Source organism: Lepidochelys kempii, chromosome 6, assembly GCF_965140285.1.
Source record: "Lepidochelys kempii isolate rLepKem1 chromosome 6, rLepKem1.hap1, whole genome shotgun sequence".
NCBI lineage: Eukaryota > Metazoa > Chordata > Testudines > Cheloniidae > Lepidochelys > Lepidochelys kempii.
Genome location: NC_136385.1, coordinates 35,202,740 through 35,217,252, shown reverse-complemented (window position 1 = coordinate 35,217,252; position 14,513 = coordinate 35,202,740). Strand labels below are relative to the sequence as shown.

At 42.8% G+C, this 14,513-nt stretch overlaps 1 protein-coding gene across 11 annotated transcripts in view; it reads left to right on the top strand.

Moving 5' to 3' along the window:
• Positions 1-14,513, top strand: part of DENND2B (DENN domain containing 2B) — a 304,168-nt gene that overhangs the window by 143,791 nt on the left and 145,864 nt on the right. For 10 of the 11 annotated variants that reach the window (XM_073347509.2, XM_073347508.2, XM_073347517.1 and 7 more), the window contains one exon: positions 7,485-7,589. In XM_073347509.2, the coding sequence (XP_073203610.1) occupies positions 7,510-7,589 (80 nt within the window). In that variant the 5' untranslated portion in view covers positions 7,485-7,509. Of the gene's footprint in view, positions 1-5,138; positions 5,185-7,484; positions 7,590-14,513 lie in introns of all 11 variants that reach the window. The other variant, XM_073347513.2, reaches the window with a different exon arrangement.

Here is a 14,513-nt window from a genome sequence, read left to right as displayed (position 1 = left end):
AAGGATCACAACATACTTTAAGGACTTTTAATTGGAATTGTATAATTACTGGAAAATATGCTTTAGAAATGAGGGAAGTCTTTAAAAATCAGAGTGTAATGAATCCTGTTTAAGTCTAAGTAGGAAAAAGTACCATATGGTTGGGGAGGGATTTTGAGTAGGCTATAAAACGAAAACATATAAGTCTGCTAAACTGGGGGAGTTTCAAATGAAGGGCCATCTTCTCTTCTTAGTTACGCTAGTAAGTTGAAGTTAGAAAAATTCAAGATGCAATTTTTTTAATTAACTACCAAGTTGTGTGGTGAATGCATCATCTGGAGTCGTTACGTTGAGATTGGATGCCTTTCTCAGGGTATGTCTCCACTCCAAGCTGTGGGGGTGTGATTTCCAGCTTGAGAAGATATAAAACGTAGCTGCGGCAGCAGGAGTGGCTAACCTCCCCGAGTACATACCTGGTGTCTCTGATGGGCATGCACTCAGGGTGTCTAGCCCCTCTTGCTGCTCATGGTGCAACGGGTACCATCTATTTTTAGTGTGCTAGCTTGATGAGAATTAGTGCAAGTATGACAATCAAGTTGGGAATCACACCCCAATCTTGAAATGTAGACATACCATAAGAGAGAGCCTCTAGGTCAGCCACAAGTGATGGGGTTCGAAAGCATTCCTTTTACATAATAGGAATGCATAGGGTCCTGCAATGCAGGAACTGCTGAGTAAATTCTATGGCCTGTTTTATGCAGGTCAGATTTGATGATTGTCGTGAACCTCCCTCTTCGCCCCCTCCGCCCCCCAGCCTCAATACCTCTGTCCCTCGTTCTCAGCTGGTATAAATTGACATGGCTCCATTACATACATGCAAAGCTACGTGTATTTACACCAGCTGAGGATCTGGCCCTATGAATCAACGTAACTGCAATTATTGGTATAAATGAGAGCAGAAGTTAGCTGGGAAAGGACTTGTGTTCAAATTAACAGATAATGGTGATTCCAAATCCATAGGATACATCAGGAGATGCAGAGGCAGTAATGTCATAAGGGAAGCCTAGTTTTTACCTCAGCCAGCTATCACAAAGACCATCTAGTCCAGTCCCCTGCACACCTGGCAGGACTAAGTATTCTCTAGACCAGTGGTTCTCAAAGCCAGTCTGCCGCTTGTTCAGGGAAAGCCTCTAGCGGTGCAGACCGGTTTGTTTACCTCCGTGTCTGCAGGTTCGGCCAATCGCAGCTCCCACTGGCTGCAGTTCGGTGCTCTGGACCAATGGGGGCTGCGGGAAGGGTGGCCAGCATGTCCCTCGGCCCGCACAGCTTCGCACAGCCCCCATTGGCCTGGAGCTGCGAACCGTGGCCAGTGGAGCTGCAATTGGCCGAACCTGTGGACGCGGCAGGTAAAGAAACTGGTCCGGCCCGCTAGGGGCTTTCCCTGAACAAGTGGCGGACCGGCTTTGAGAACCACTGGTCTAGACCATCCCTGACAGGTGTTTGTCTAACCTGCTCTTAAAAATCTCCAATGACAGAGATTCAACAACCTCCGTAGGCAATTTATTCTTGTACTTAACAACACTGACCATTTTTCTTAATGCCCTACCTAAACCAAGATCTAAAACCAAGACCCGGGAGGCCCTTATCCAATACCTCCTCTTTGCTGACAATGCAGCAGTGACAACCCTTATGGACAGTTTTTCCAAAGCCTGTCAAGACTTTGGACTTCCCATAAGCTGAAAAAAAAACCAACAAAGATAATGTGCTAAGGAGTTGAGGAAGCACCTCCATCAAGATCATCAACTATGAATTTGAAGTGGTGAACGAGTCCCTGGAGTCCACTATCACAGTTAGCCTTTCACATGAAACAGAACTCAGTATCTGCATTGGAAAAGCCACCACAATGTCTAGACTGAGTAAGAGGGTATGGCAAAACAACAAACTGACAGACCACACAAAGATCTGTGTGTATCATGCATGTGTTATCAGCACACTTTTATATGGGCATGAGACATGGACCTTATACTCTCATTAGGAAAAGAGGCTTAACAGCTTTCATATGCGGTGCCTTTGTTGAATCTTTGGCATCTCCTGGAGGGACAGAGTCACCAACACTAAGGTGGTCAAGCGGGCCAGCACACCCAGCATGCAAACACTCCTCAAACAGAGATGCCTCCGCTGGCCTGGGCATGTGTGTCGAACTAGTGATGGGCACATCTCAAAGGACATTCTCTATGGTTAATTGACATCTGGAAAAAGATCCAGAGGATGCCCAAAATTGTGTTTCAAGGATGTGTGCAAGTGAGACCTCAAAGAAATGGACATGGATGTGGAGTTATGAGAGACCATTTATCCAGTTTGTCCAGATCATTTTGAATTTTAATCCTATCCTCCAAAGCACTTGCAATCCCTCCTAGCTTGGTGTCCTCTGGAAACTTTATAAATGTACTCTCTATGCCACTACCTAAATCACTGATGAAGATATTGAACAGAACTGGACCCAGAATTGATCCCTGCAGGACCTCACTCGATATGCCCTTCCAGTTTGACTTTGAACCATTGATAACTACTCTCTGGAAACGGTTTTCAAACCAGTTATGCACTCACCTTATAGTAACTCCATATTGGTTGTATTTCCCTAGTTTGTTTATGAGAGGGTCATGCGAGACATTATCAAAAGCTTTACTAAAGTCAAGATATACCACATCTACAGCTTCCCCCCATCCCCAAGGCTTGTTACCCTGTCAAAGAAAGCTATTAGGTTGGTTGGACATAATTTGTTATTGACAAATCCATGCTGACTGTTAATTATCAACTTATTATCTTCTAGATGTCTACAAATTCATTGCTTAATTATTTGCTGCATTATCTTTCTGGGTACAGAAGTTAAGCTCTCAAAAGATCTTGCCAGATGATTGTGGAAGAAGTAAATAAAAAGGATTTAATAATGAATAGGGGCAAAATTTTATCATCCTTACTCTGTCAGTAATACTCATTGTAAGGAAAGTGATCACTTTAGATAAGCTATTACCAGCAGGACAGTGGGGTGGGAGAAGGTATTTTTTCATGCTTTGTGTGTATATAAAAAGATCTTCTACACTTTCCACAGTATGCATCCGATGAAGTGAGCTGTAGCTCACAAAAGCTTATGCTCAAATAAATCGGTTAGTCTCTAAGGTGCCACAAGTACTCCTTTTCACTTTACTCTGAGTAATTCCATTAAAATTGGTAGGACTACTTGTGGAGTAAGGGGTTATTCAGTGTGAGTATGGGTACCAGAATCTGACTTTAAATATATAAATAAAAACAATTCTATAACCTTTTTTTTAAAGGGAGAGAGAGAGAGAAAGAAAGCAAAGCCGGGCATTGCAGAACGCATTTGATGTTGTCCATCCATGGTTGTTTTGGATCTGTATTTTGCAATGTGTCATAATGCTGGAAATGTTGTTTTTTGTTTCTGTGTAAGTAATTGGTGGGCAGCCTGTGACCCACGAGCCTCATGTGGCCCATCAGGATAATCTGATTGCAGGCCACAAGACATTTTGATGATGATGACTATCTGCAGGCATGGCCCTCCGCAGCTCCCAGTGGCCACAGTTCGCCGTTCCCGGCCAATGGGAGCTGCGGGAAGCCACGGGCTGCAGGGCTGTGCTGGTCCACCACTGGTGTAAGTAGTTTATGAATATTGTGATAAAGAGTATTGTCATAGAACCCCAGGGGATGTGGTTATCACTCTAATATCTCTCAGAAAGTTACGGGGCTGTCACATTCCTTTAAACTCCCTGCAATAAAACAGCAATACATTTATATTTGATTCTTTTATGTAGCTTTCTATCTGATCTATAAAACTTACTTCAGTTTCATCTATATTTTGATTTAAGATCAATGAAACTTCCTACGTAACTAAATGTCACCAGCTGGTCTCCCAGACACCCCAATGTGATGCCGTTCGTGGTAATAGTACTATTGATTGATTTGTATTATGCATCCGTGACTATGGTATTTGGGTTCGCTTTATAGACTGAGATAGTACCAAACATCACCACCCCCAAAATTTTGATACGGAACAAATATTAAAAGTAAAGACAAATTATAAGGGAGAGTCATATTGTCTCACGCTCTCTAACCATTGAAAGTACTTCCAAGTCACTTCTGTGTGATAGTATTATTCCTGTAGCACTGCTATTGCCTTATTTGCTTTTAAGCTGACAGGATTTTCCCAGTGGTAATTATATATTGCATAAGTTAGAGGCAAATTCTACCCTCAGATGTGAGTGGGTGGCTCTCACTGAAGTTGTAATAGAATTTATTTATTTGCATCTTGATCTTTACTACAGTAGTTTCTAGGGGCCGATCAAAAACAAGGCTCCATTGTGCTAGGCACTGTACAAACATAGAGTATTGAACAGTAAATATAAGAAATAAACAATAAACCCCTCATGCTTCTGGACGTAAGCAAACCTCAAACTCTTGGGGGTTAGGAGGATCCTTTCCCCTAGCAGGCAAGTTATACCACAACTGCCTGTTGCAGGAACCTCCTTTGAAGCAGTTGGTACTGGGCACTGTTGGCGACAGGACACTTGGCCCCCTTGTCTGATTCAGATAAGGAAGAAGGTCCAGTGGTTAGGGTGCTGGCCTGGAGACTTCCTGTGTGTCCTTGAGTAAGTCACTTTGCCTCTCTTTTCCTTCATCCACTGTCTATAACCCTGGAAATCTTGCGATGTATTTTGAATTCAAGATTTTGCCCCCAAATTTGCCATGTTTTATGCATTTCTCAAAAACTGCTTCCTTTTCTACTGAAAAAGAGCCAGTTCTAAATAACAGTTGGTCAGTTCAGAGAGCTTATGGTAGCTTTGAAATACAGGGTTTAAATTATCACATATTTGTTGTGAAAACAATTATATCAAGTTTCGTAGTGCTGCAAAGATGCTCCAAACAGAAAATACTTTTTTATTAGGGGTGTGTGCATGTGTGTATCTTTCCTAAGTTTTACGCTACTCTGCAGCACCTCTAAAACAGATTTGTGTCCCAGGTTTCTTGAATCAAATTAGTCCATCTTGGTTCCTAACAGAAAAGTAAGTCTTCTAAAATGGATATAGCACATGTGTAGTAAAGGTCATCGTTTGACATTATGCTGTATTTATTTCATTTATTTTCAGCACCTTGTATTAGTGATTCAGACAGTCTTCCCCAGTACAAGCACTGGTGAGTGGAAAGTACTACGAAGCTATTGGTTCATTGTGGAGTTTGCAATCCTAGAAAGCCTGGCTAGCTTCAGAGTGTTTTTTTTTTCTTCCAAAGAAGTCATTTCCCAATTGTAGCAGGCAATTCATTGCAGCTCTGCTATCTGGAATGTATAATAACAATAACATTGAGACCTTAGTGGAATTTGGGGAACTTTAGTGCAGAAAAAATATTAGTAACTGGGAAAAACTTTCATCTAATCTGGGAAAGCTGATACACGTAAGACAATCAGAAAACTCCTGGAATCGGTAGTTTGTATAAGTGATTCTACAGTTTGAGCTGCATTCCACAGGAATTTTCTGTGACCTTATTTGCAGTGGAATAAAACAGTTTAGAGAAGGTCCTCTTCGCAGTGCTGAGTCTGTTTGTACAAGGCTTTATGTGTTGTCAATACCCAGCTCATCTGTCAGCATCGCTTTTCAAGAAGCCTTGATTTATGATGGGTTTAGGTAAACAGTGCGTCTTGCAATGCTTTTTATTGTTGCATTAACTATGCTATTTATAGGCTCCGCAGTCCGCAATTCTGGTCAGGGCTTAAGCAGCCCCTGGGTGGCAACTCAGCAACACAAGCTCCAGGCTACTGAGAGCTCAAAAGCCATTGAGAGCTAGTGTCTGGGAGTGTGCCAGGGGCCCACTTCGTGTTTATGGTACCTGAGTTTTGTCTTGTTTCCCTCATGAGGGATGCTGTGTGGTATTTAAAGGTAGGGTTTTGGCAAAACATTTTTATAACAGCTAAGGAATGCCACTAAAGCAGCTGTAAGCAGAGCACTGCTCTGTACCAGTGGAGTGGGACTGTGATGCAGGCAATCCACAGAGCTAGGGGTCTATTCTGAAGAGGTGTGTGATGGAGGAGTGCACCAGTCACACATCTGGGATTAGAATCTGGCCCAAAGACTTTGTGGCTATATTCTGCTCTTGATCTCTGCACAAAATTCTCACTGGCATCAGTGGGATGCGGGCAGAATCAATCCCTCAGTAATGGGTGTTTCTTTGCCAGTATGTGGAGATGTTGCAAAAGTCAACTCAGTCTGTGCAGTCCCCCTCTTTTGGCTCTTGGGAGCGTGACTGAACAATTCAGTGTTTCTCTGGCATTCCTTTCTCACATACTTGTGGGACTTGCCGAACACAGAGTTACCACTCACCATCTCTCCCCGTTTACCACTGAGTTTTTTCCAGAATGTGTTTTTTGCTCAGCAATTCCTGCTTTACACATCTAAGCCCCTTTGCAGTTGAGAAGCAAGCTGATAGATATATTTCTTGTTTGTATGTGTCTCATGGGGCTACATCAGCAAGGTCTTCTCCACACTGCCTGCCATCTCCATATTTTCATTCCTACAGGATTCTTGTTATTCTTTGTGCCTCCTGGGTATAAAACAGAACAAACAAAATTTGTCTATTTTTAACAGCATTTGGATGCTCTTTTACATCAGGCCATCCATAAGGAATCTGTAAACTCAGGAATGTTAGATTTTGTTTAGATTGGAAATTCTAGAAATAATAATTGGATATGTATATTTTTCATTGTGATTAAAATTTAATTTATGGCTTTTGGTTTGTTCCCAGATCCCATCCCGCAGTACCGCTAGGAAGTAATTAGGAGTTATTACCACCTTTCTGCAGAGCAGGAAGGCAGAATCAGTTTTATTGCCTATTTTAGTATCTCAAGGCCTCTTTACTTAAATAATCTCATGGCTGCCGGGGAGCTAGTCAGAACCATCCGTGGATCTCTTCAGTAACCAACATGGTTTGAGCATGATTCCGTAATGTGCTGATGGCTGTGTTCAAAAAAGGTGTAGTGTGGATACAAACTGTGTTAAGTTTCTTAGATTTTTTTAGAGTAGCCAGAACTTTAAGCTCAGCTTTATCATTTGCCAGTGTCACTCACTGCAACTACTGACTTCTGTGCAAGCACTATTGGACAGAGAGCCAAAGCCAATTAGTGAAATTTTGCAAAATGAAGACCCATCTCCGTACTAATAGGGATGCGCCAAAATCAGAGCCATATACCCAACCCCCACGCACCTATCACTTCAACTTTGGGTCTGAAAAAATGGGATTCAGATCTGAACCACAATTGGTCAGGAGTTTTGGTTTTGCAAAATCATTATCTGGCGGACCAGATTTTGCAAAACGAGAAGACGCTCTGGGTTTTGCCCGTTGCTGACATGGTATTTTGGGGATATTATCTCTAGCACTTTGGAAAGCTTAATTGCCAGTTCAGCCCTATTTAAGCTTAATTCGCTTGACTTGGTTTCTTGCAGGTATCCAAATCCAGAGAGAGCAGAAATGACCATGACGGCCAACAAGAATGCTAGTGCCACTAACATAGCTGGAGGGAGTAAAGTGCCTCAGGATACTTTGGATCGGTAAGTCCACTGCAGACTGTGAAATTTAAACTAAACATTTCTGTGGATAATTTTGTATGTCTCAACATTTTGTCCCAGAAACTCTGGAAAAGGATGATTTGGTTTTGGAATTAAGTCTCAGATTTCCAACACTAGGAGAGCAGAAGAATATGTGCTAGGCAAGGCGTGGGCAAACTTTTTGGCCTGAGGGCCACATCTGGGTACGGAAATTGTATGGTGGGCCATGAATGCTCACGAAATTGGGGTGAGGGCTCTGGCTGGGGGTGCGGGCTCTGGGGTGGGGTTGGGGATAAGGGGTTGGGCTGTAGGAGGGTGTTCCAGGCTGGGACCGAGAGCTTTGGAGGGCAGGAGGGGGATCAGGCCTGGGGCAGGGGTTTGGGCTATGAGGGGTGGCTCAGGGGTGCAGACGCCAGGCAGCGCTTACCTCAAGTGGCTTCCGGAAGCAGCGGCATGTCCCCCATCCAGCTCCTACATGGAGGTGCTGCCCCGTCTGCAGGCACCGCCCCTGAAGCTCCCGTTGGCCATGATTCACAACCAATGGGAGCTGCGGCAGTGGTGCTTGGGGGGTAGGCAGCATGCGGAGCAGAGCCCCGTGGCTGCCCCATGCATAAGAGCAGGAGGGGGGACATGCCGTTGCTTCCGGGAGCCGCGCACAACGGCCCCCGACCCTGCTCCCCATCTGGAGTGCCAGAGCGGGGCAAGCACCAGACCTTGCTCCCCAACGGGAGCTCAAGGGCTGGATTAAAATGGCTGCTGGGCCAGATGTGGCCTGCAGGCCATAGTTTGCCCACCCCTGTGCTAGGCAAAGGGTGATGCTAGCAGGGACTGGAGACAGCAGTGTCTGAGAACACGTCCAGTCACTCCTCAGGTGACATGTCTTTGTGGAGCTGCTGCTGCTGCTCACTGACGGATTTCACTTCGGATGGATCAGCCTTCGGAGGAGGATTTGCGGTTACGGCACTGACTAGGACTCAGGGGACCTGGGCTAAATATATGTGTGACTTTGGACAAGTCATTTCACCTCTCTATGCCTCATTTCCCAGTTTCCTTCTAATGTGCTGCATCCCTTTGTCCCACCCTTTGACTATTTAGACTTTAAGCAGGGGCTCTCTCTTACTGTGTGTAGGTACTCCACCTAGCACAACGGGAGTGGAGACGGGTCAGGACTGAAGCTCAGTGTAATGACAACGTGAGCTGAGGAGTGGAGCCAGCTACTGCTCCCATGCAATGATATTCTCGTTGCCTCTGTGTTTATAGCTAGCAGGTGCGACACCCAAAACTGATGTTTTCATTTATGCACTAGAGACAGCAAAGTTGATTTGATGCTAATCTCCTTTGAGAAGCATTGCCAGGTGTCTTGCTTTGTGATGCAAATTAACAAATTATTGTCAATCCAGTTCAGTTTAGATTGAGTCCTTTTATAGACTTTGTTTTGTTATTTGTATTGCAATAGCACCTTTGTACTAGGCACTGTACAAAGAAGTAAGAAGGATACTCTCAGCCCTAGAGAGCTCTCAGCCTAACACTTGAAGGCTTTAAATACATTTGTGTCCAAGGCTGCAGTAGAACTGGGGTGCTGGAGTGGATGTGGGTCGAAAAATAAATGTTATGGAGAGGGAGGGTAGGGGACGACTACTGCCGTCTTGTCTACATTGTTTTTGGTTGTTTATATTGGGTTGGGGGTAGGGTTGCACTATTGTAGGTACCGTGCTACAAATCCCTATTGTAGATGTGCTACATCATTTTAAGCCATGGCTTACACCAGTGCATATCACCTGCAGGAAGTTGCACCAGTACAAGTCACAGTTTATGCCAGAGTAGGGTAGTTATGCTTGATATTTGCAATGGTGTAATCAGGCTAGTGCCAACGGCCACCCCTCCGCTCCCCCCCCCCCCCCAGTGTAAATAAGATCTGATTTAGATGGATGAAGCCAACATAAGTACAGAATGATTTATCCAAAGTGGAATAAGTCCTTAGAGATGACAGTCAATAGCAGTGCATCTGCAGGCAGAGGTAGCTGATACTGAGGTATGAGTTTCATAGATTCATAGATACTAAGGTCAGAAGGGACCATTATGATCATCTAGTCCGACCTCCTGCACAACACAGGCCATAGAATCTCACCCACCCACTCCTGCGAAAAACCTCTCACCTATGTCTGAGCTATTGAAGTCCTCAAATCATGGTTTAAAGACTTCAAGGAGCAGAGAATCCTCCAGCAACTGACCCATGCACCATGCTACAGGGGAAGGTGAAAAACCTCCAGGGCCTCTTCCAATCTGCCCTGGAGGAAAATTCCTTCCTGACCCCAAATATGGCGATCAGCTAAACCCTGAGCATATGGGCAAGATTCACCAGCCAGATACCCAGGAAAGAATTTTCTGTAGTTCAGAGAGATGGGGAATTGTGGGCTTTGGTTTTGATCCCAGTAGTGTGCTATGTGTCAATTTGTAACTGATGTCCAGGCTTGGCTTGGCTTGGCATACCTGCCATTTTATTCTGAACTTTTCCAACCACAAGCAGAAAAGAAAAAAATATAAATTAAGTTATGAAATTGTCAATGTGGAAACACTGGAAGAAAAAACATTTACAGCTTTTTTCTTTTTCCTTTTTGCTTTAAAGGAAAACTATTTCTAATGATGCCTTTGACTGTTTTGTTTTTAAACTACCTGGGTTTGTTCTCAGTTTTGTTTATCTTTCTTAATTTGATGTATTTGCTTGTTTTGCTGGCTTCCTATTCAACCCTCTGTGTCAAATCTTTCTATTTCTCTGTTTCAGCCATCTCCCACTCCTTCTCTCCTGGCTGTGCTGTGTGAGTCACACGGACTGCATGCTTTTTCCTCCTTTGGGTTAAATGGCCTCATCCTAAATTGTTGAGAAGTAGTGTGATACAGCACATGCAGCACAGGGTCAAGAATCTGGGGTGAAATCCTCACCCTGTTGAAGTAAGTGGGAGTTTTGCCATTGATGTCGGTGGCACTCCATTTCCATCTCTGTGGATGACTGGCTTTGTGGCCTTGGCAAGCCTTTTAAAGGCTCTGTATTTTCATTTTCCCATCCATAAAATGAGGATAATTATATTTACTCAAACATTTAAAGAGTTTTTCAATCTACAGATAAAATCATGTTATGAACCAAGTAAATTTTATTTCTGCACCAAGTCTCTCGTCTTGAGTTTTGTATTCTTTCCTGAGCCCCTCATGATTTCTTTCACTGTGCAGATTTACCTTTCCTCTTCTTTACATTGCTTCCCAATTATACTGGGCAACAGGCTAGTGGCATGTGTCACTTCACGTGGTGTATTGATGCCTTTCTGCTAGAGATGGACTGTACATCCGTAACTCAGTTAGGTTTCACCAGGAATGGACCTGAGGGTCTGGTCCATTCCTAAATTTGCCAGTCCACAGCACTAGGCTCTCCTGGTGTCTCTTTTTTACAATATAGCAAAAGAACACAAAATAATATTTGGGGCGGGCGGAGTGGGGGGAGGCGGGAGAGAAGAGCGTCTGTCTTAATTAGAGATGGGCTTGAGTTCAGAGCCAGATTCTTACAGCCTCAAGATTAAGAGGTGTATACGAATGGTAATTATGATACTTGGCACTTATATACCAGTTATCTATCCATCCATCCAACTTAGAGCCTGATTTGGTGTGTCAGTCTGAGACCATTATAGAGACAGGTCTGAGCTGGGATGTTTGGAGCTAGACTTTACTGAACTTTGGATCTACAGTTCTGGTTCAAACCATTTCTAACCTTAATATTCTTTAGAAGTGTATGCCTGCCTGAGTTCTAAGGACATGTGACAGTAGGCATCAAATGTCCTTTCTTTCCATATCTCATCATATGTTTTGACTCTGGTTAAGTAATGTAGAATTTGTAGGTGCAAGCATGGGCATAAATCTAGAGCTAATCCTGAATCATAGTAACATGACAAGTGAGAAGTTTAATAGCTTGCCATGCTTAAATTCTGCATCCTTTACTTTGCCTTTCTGTAATCTGTCTGGATGACCTGACTTTATGACGCTGTGCAAGAGGATGCTAATTGAGTCAACTGAGAAATTTCTTCCTTTTTAATTAGACTTAAATCAACACATTAGGCGCTGGCAAAATAAAAGTTTAGTTTAAGGCGTGGAGTGATTTACTGTAAACATGCTAAATAACCCACTTAAACTGAGCAGTCATTGTCTCCATTTAAAATAGGATTTGATTAGAGATTTGCAAGACCATAGTATAGTATGAGATTTCTATACAATTTGCAGGGGTAGCATTTCATAAAGTGCTGATTATGGCATGACACAGGTGTAATTATCTCCCAGTAACCAATCATCTTCCTACTGGTCATAGGATTTGATGAAAACTATTAGCTGAGTCTATCCTCCTGTGAGGGCAGAATGTATCTTCTTGGAAAGAAGATTTATCTTATCTATCAATCAGATAGAGGTACATCTATCAGATTTTGATCGATCAATATAATGTTCTTTTCTTTTAGAGCCTGGTAAATAATAATTAAACTCATGCAACCAGACAAAACTGTTCTCAGTAGTAATTGACTCAATGCTCAGAAATAGTAGAACAACAAAACCAGACAGTGGGAAAGAGACATATCAGCTAGCTACTCTTCCCTGACTTGAAAACATGTCCATACTTAGCTAGTCCATATCCAAACAGAGGTCTTGGTCTTAGTTATGTTTCTGTAATGAAGGAGCAAATATCAGAGCCAAATGACAAAAGCGTTAAAAAAAAGTTCTTGAGTAAGCTGAGACATCACTATTGTGTCTGAACATTAATAAAACAAGATATTGCATCTGGAGCAATCTCCAAAACTCAGTTCTTGTTCGGCCAAAATAACCTTTATCATTCAAAATAAGTTTATAGCATGTATCTCTCTTTCAGAAAGTGAGAGAACCCCCTTTTACATGTTAATGAGTTCAGTAGAAATGCCTTAGTATTTTGAATAAAAGATTATACCATATGAGGTCCAGCCAGAGGAATGGAAATCTCTTTTCTCTAGGCAAGGGGATCTCTATAATAAAAGAATGTGCAAAGGTACAGTGTCTGAGCTAACAAGTGCACCAGCCACCTTGATATCTTGTGGCAAGGTGCCAGATACAGTCATTTAAATTTCAGAGTTACCCTGGAAAACTGTATGGATAAAGGGTTGCATCCCTAAGGTTATTTTGCTTCAGGAGCAAATCTGTCTGTGTAGGGAGGGGAAAGTGCTGCTTCTGTTAAAGAAATGCTTGTGCAGTCATGTGCCTTGACCTGGGTACATCCAAGGTTAGTCAAAACGTGGTTCCATCTTTAGCTTATGCTTAAGCTTTACTGTCAGGTAACTCATGCAGGTGACTTCCCATCTGCCTAGATTGGAGGTGGAATGGTTTTGTGGTCAAAGCAAGGGAGGTCTGGTTTTCTATTTTAGGATTGGCCATGGATTAACTATGTCACTGTAGAAGAGTCGCACGGGCTCTCACTGGTATATTAAGCACTTTGGGCCAGGATTGTATGTTTGTTTATATACTTGCACAGTTTAACACAATGCGGATAAACATAATAAAATGGGAATCAAGGTATTTACTTATCTCATGTCTGTTATGAGGTTGAATTTAAATTCAGTAATGTTTATAAATGCCTTGAGATCCCTTTCTGGATGGAAGGTGCTGTATGGCTGTGGTTAAGGCACTGGACTGGAATTCAGAAGATCTGAGGTCAACTCCTAGTTCTGCTGTGGCTCCCTGAGTGACTTTGGGCAAGTCACACAGGGTTTGTCTACATGAATACCTAGTTTGTGGCAAGCTGGGGTATTAAGTCTGCCTGGCACTGGTGTGCCACACGCTAGGTGTCTGTTTGGGACCCTGCTGCCTCACACTGAACCTTCCATTGTTCGCTTTGATCTGCCCTGCTTTGAAACAGGAATACATTGAAGCGTGTCATGGAACCCTTAGTGGTTGGCAGCAGGGTCCACACTGACAGTTAGAATCATAGAACAGTTGGGGTAGAAGGGACCACAAGGGTCATCTAGTTTAACCCCTGGCCAAGATGCAGGGTTTGTTATGTCTAAACCACTCAAGACAGGTGGCTATCCAGCCTCTTTTTGAAAACCACTCTAGACAGATGGCTATCCAGCCTCTTTTTGAAGGAGCTTCCATGAATTCCCTAGGCAGTTTGTGTTTGTATGCAGCAGGCTAGTGCAGGGTAGATTTACAACCCAGCTTGCTGCAGAGTAAGTGTTCAGATAGACATGCCCTTAGTCTCTCTGTGCCGCAGTACCTTGTCTGTAAAATGATGCTGATAATACTTCCTTTCTCCCAGCTGTGTCTGTATGGTCTACTTAGTTCGTAAGCTCTTCAAGGTATGGACGGTCACTTACTATGTGTCTGTACCGTGCCTAGGACAATGAGGTTTTGCTCTTGTTTGCAGCTTCTAGGCACTGGTGTAATACAAATAAATAATAATAAATATATATGTAATAGTTATTGTCACAGTACTTAACTTTCTCCTGTATTTGCGGTTGGATAAAGTATTCCTCACTTTCTAAGAATTTGGATAGTGTTGTTGTGCATTGTTTAAAAGCTGCTTCCTTCCATCTCAGACGTGTCTGTATACTAAAGATGGGTAAAATGATCTATTTATAGTTTGTAAAGTTTTTTGAAAGATTTGGGACTTCTGCATGGAAAGCTATCCATAAAATTTTAGTTATTAATATTATGGTCAAGTAAACTGTTTTTGAACAAGTCTGGAAATCTCATTGCAGATTCAATATGGATGCATACTTAATACAAGGCAAGATTCTTTCTGGGCTGTAAGCAAACTAACCCAATGTACATTGGAGGGAGGATCCTGACGTATTTTGAATTGCTTGGAATGTAACTGTGCCAAAATAGCATACCAACATAGAATAAAGAACATTACGATTAAGATTTTGG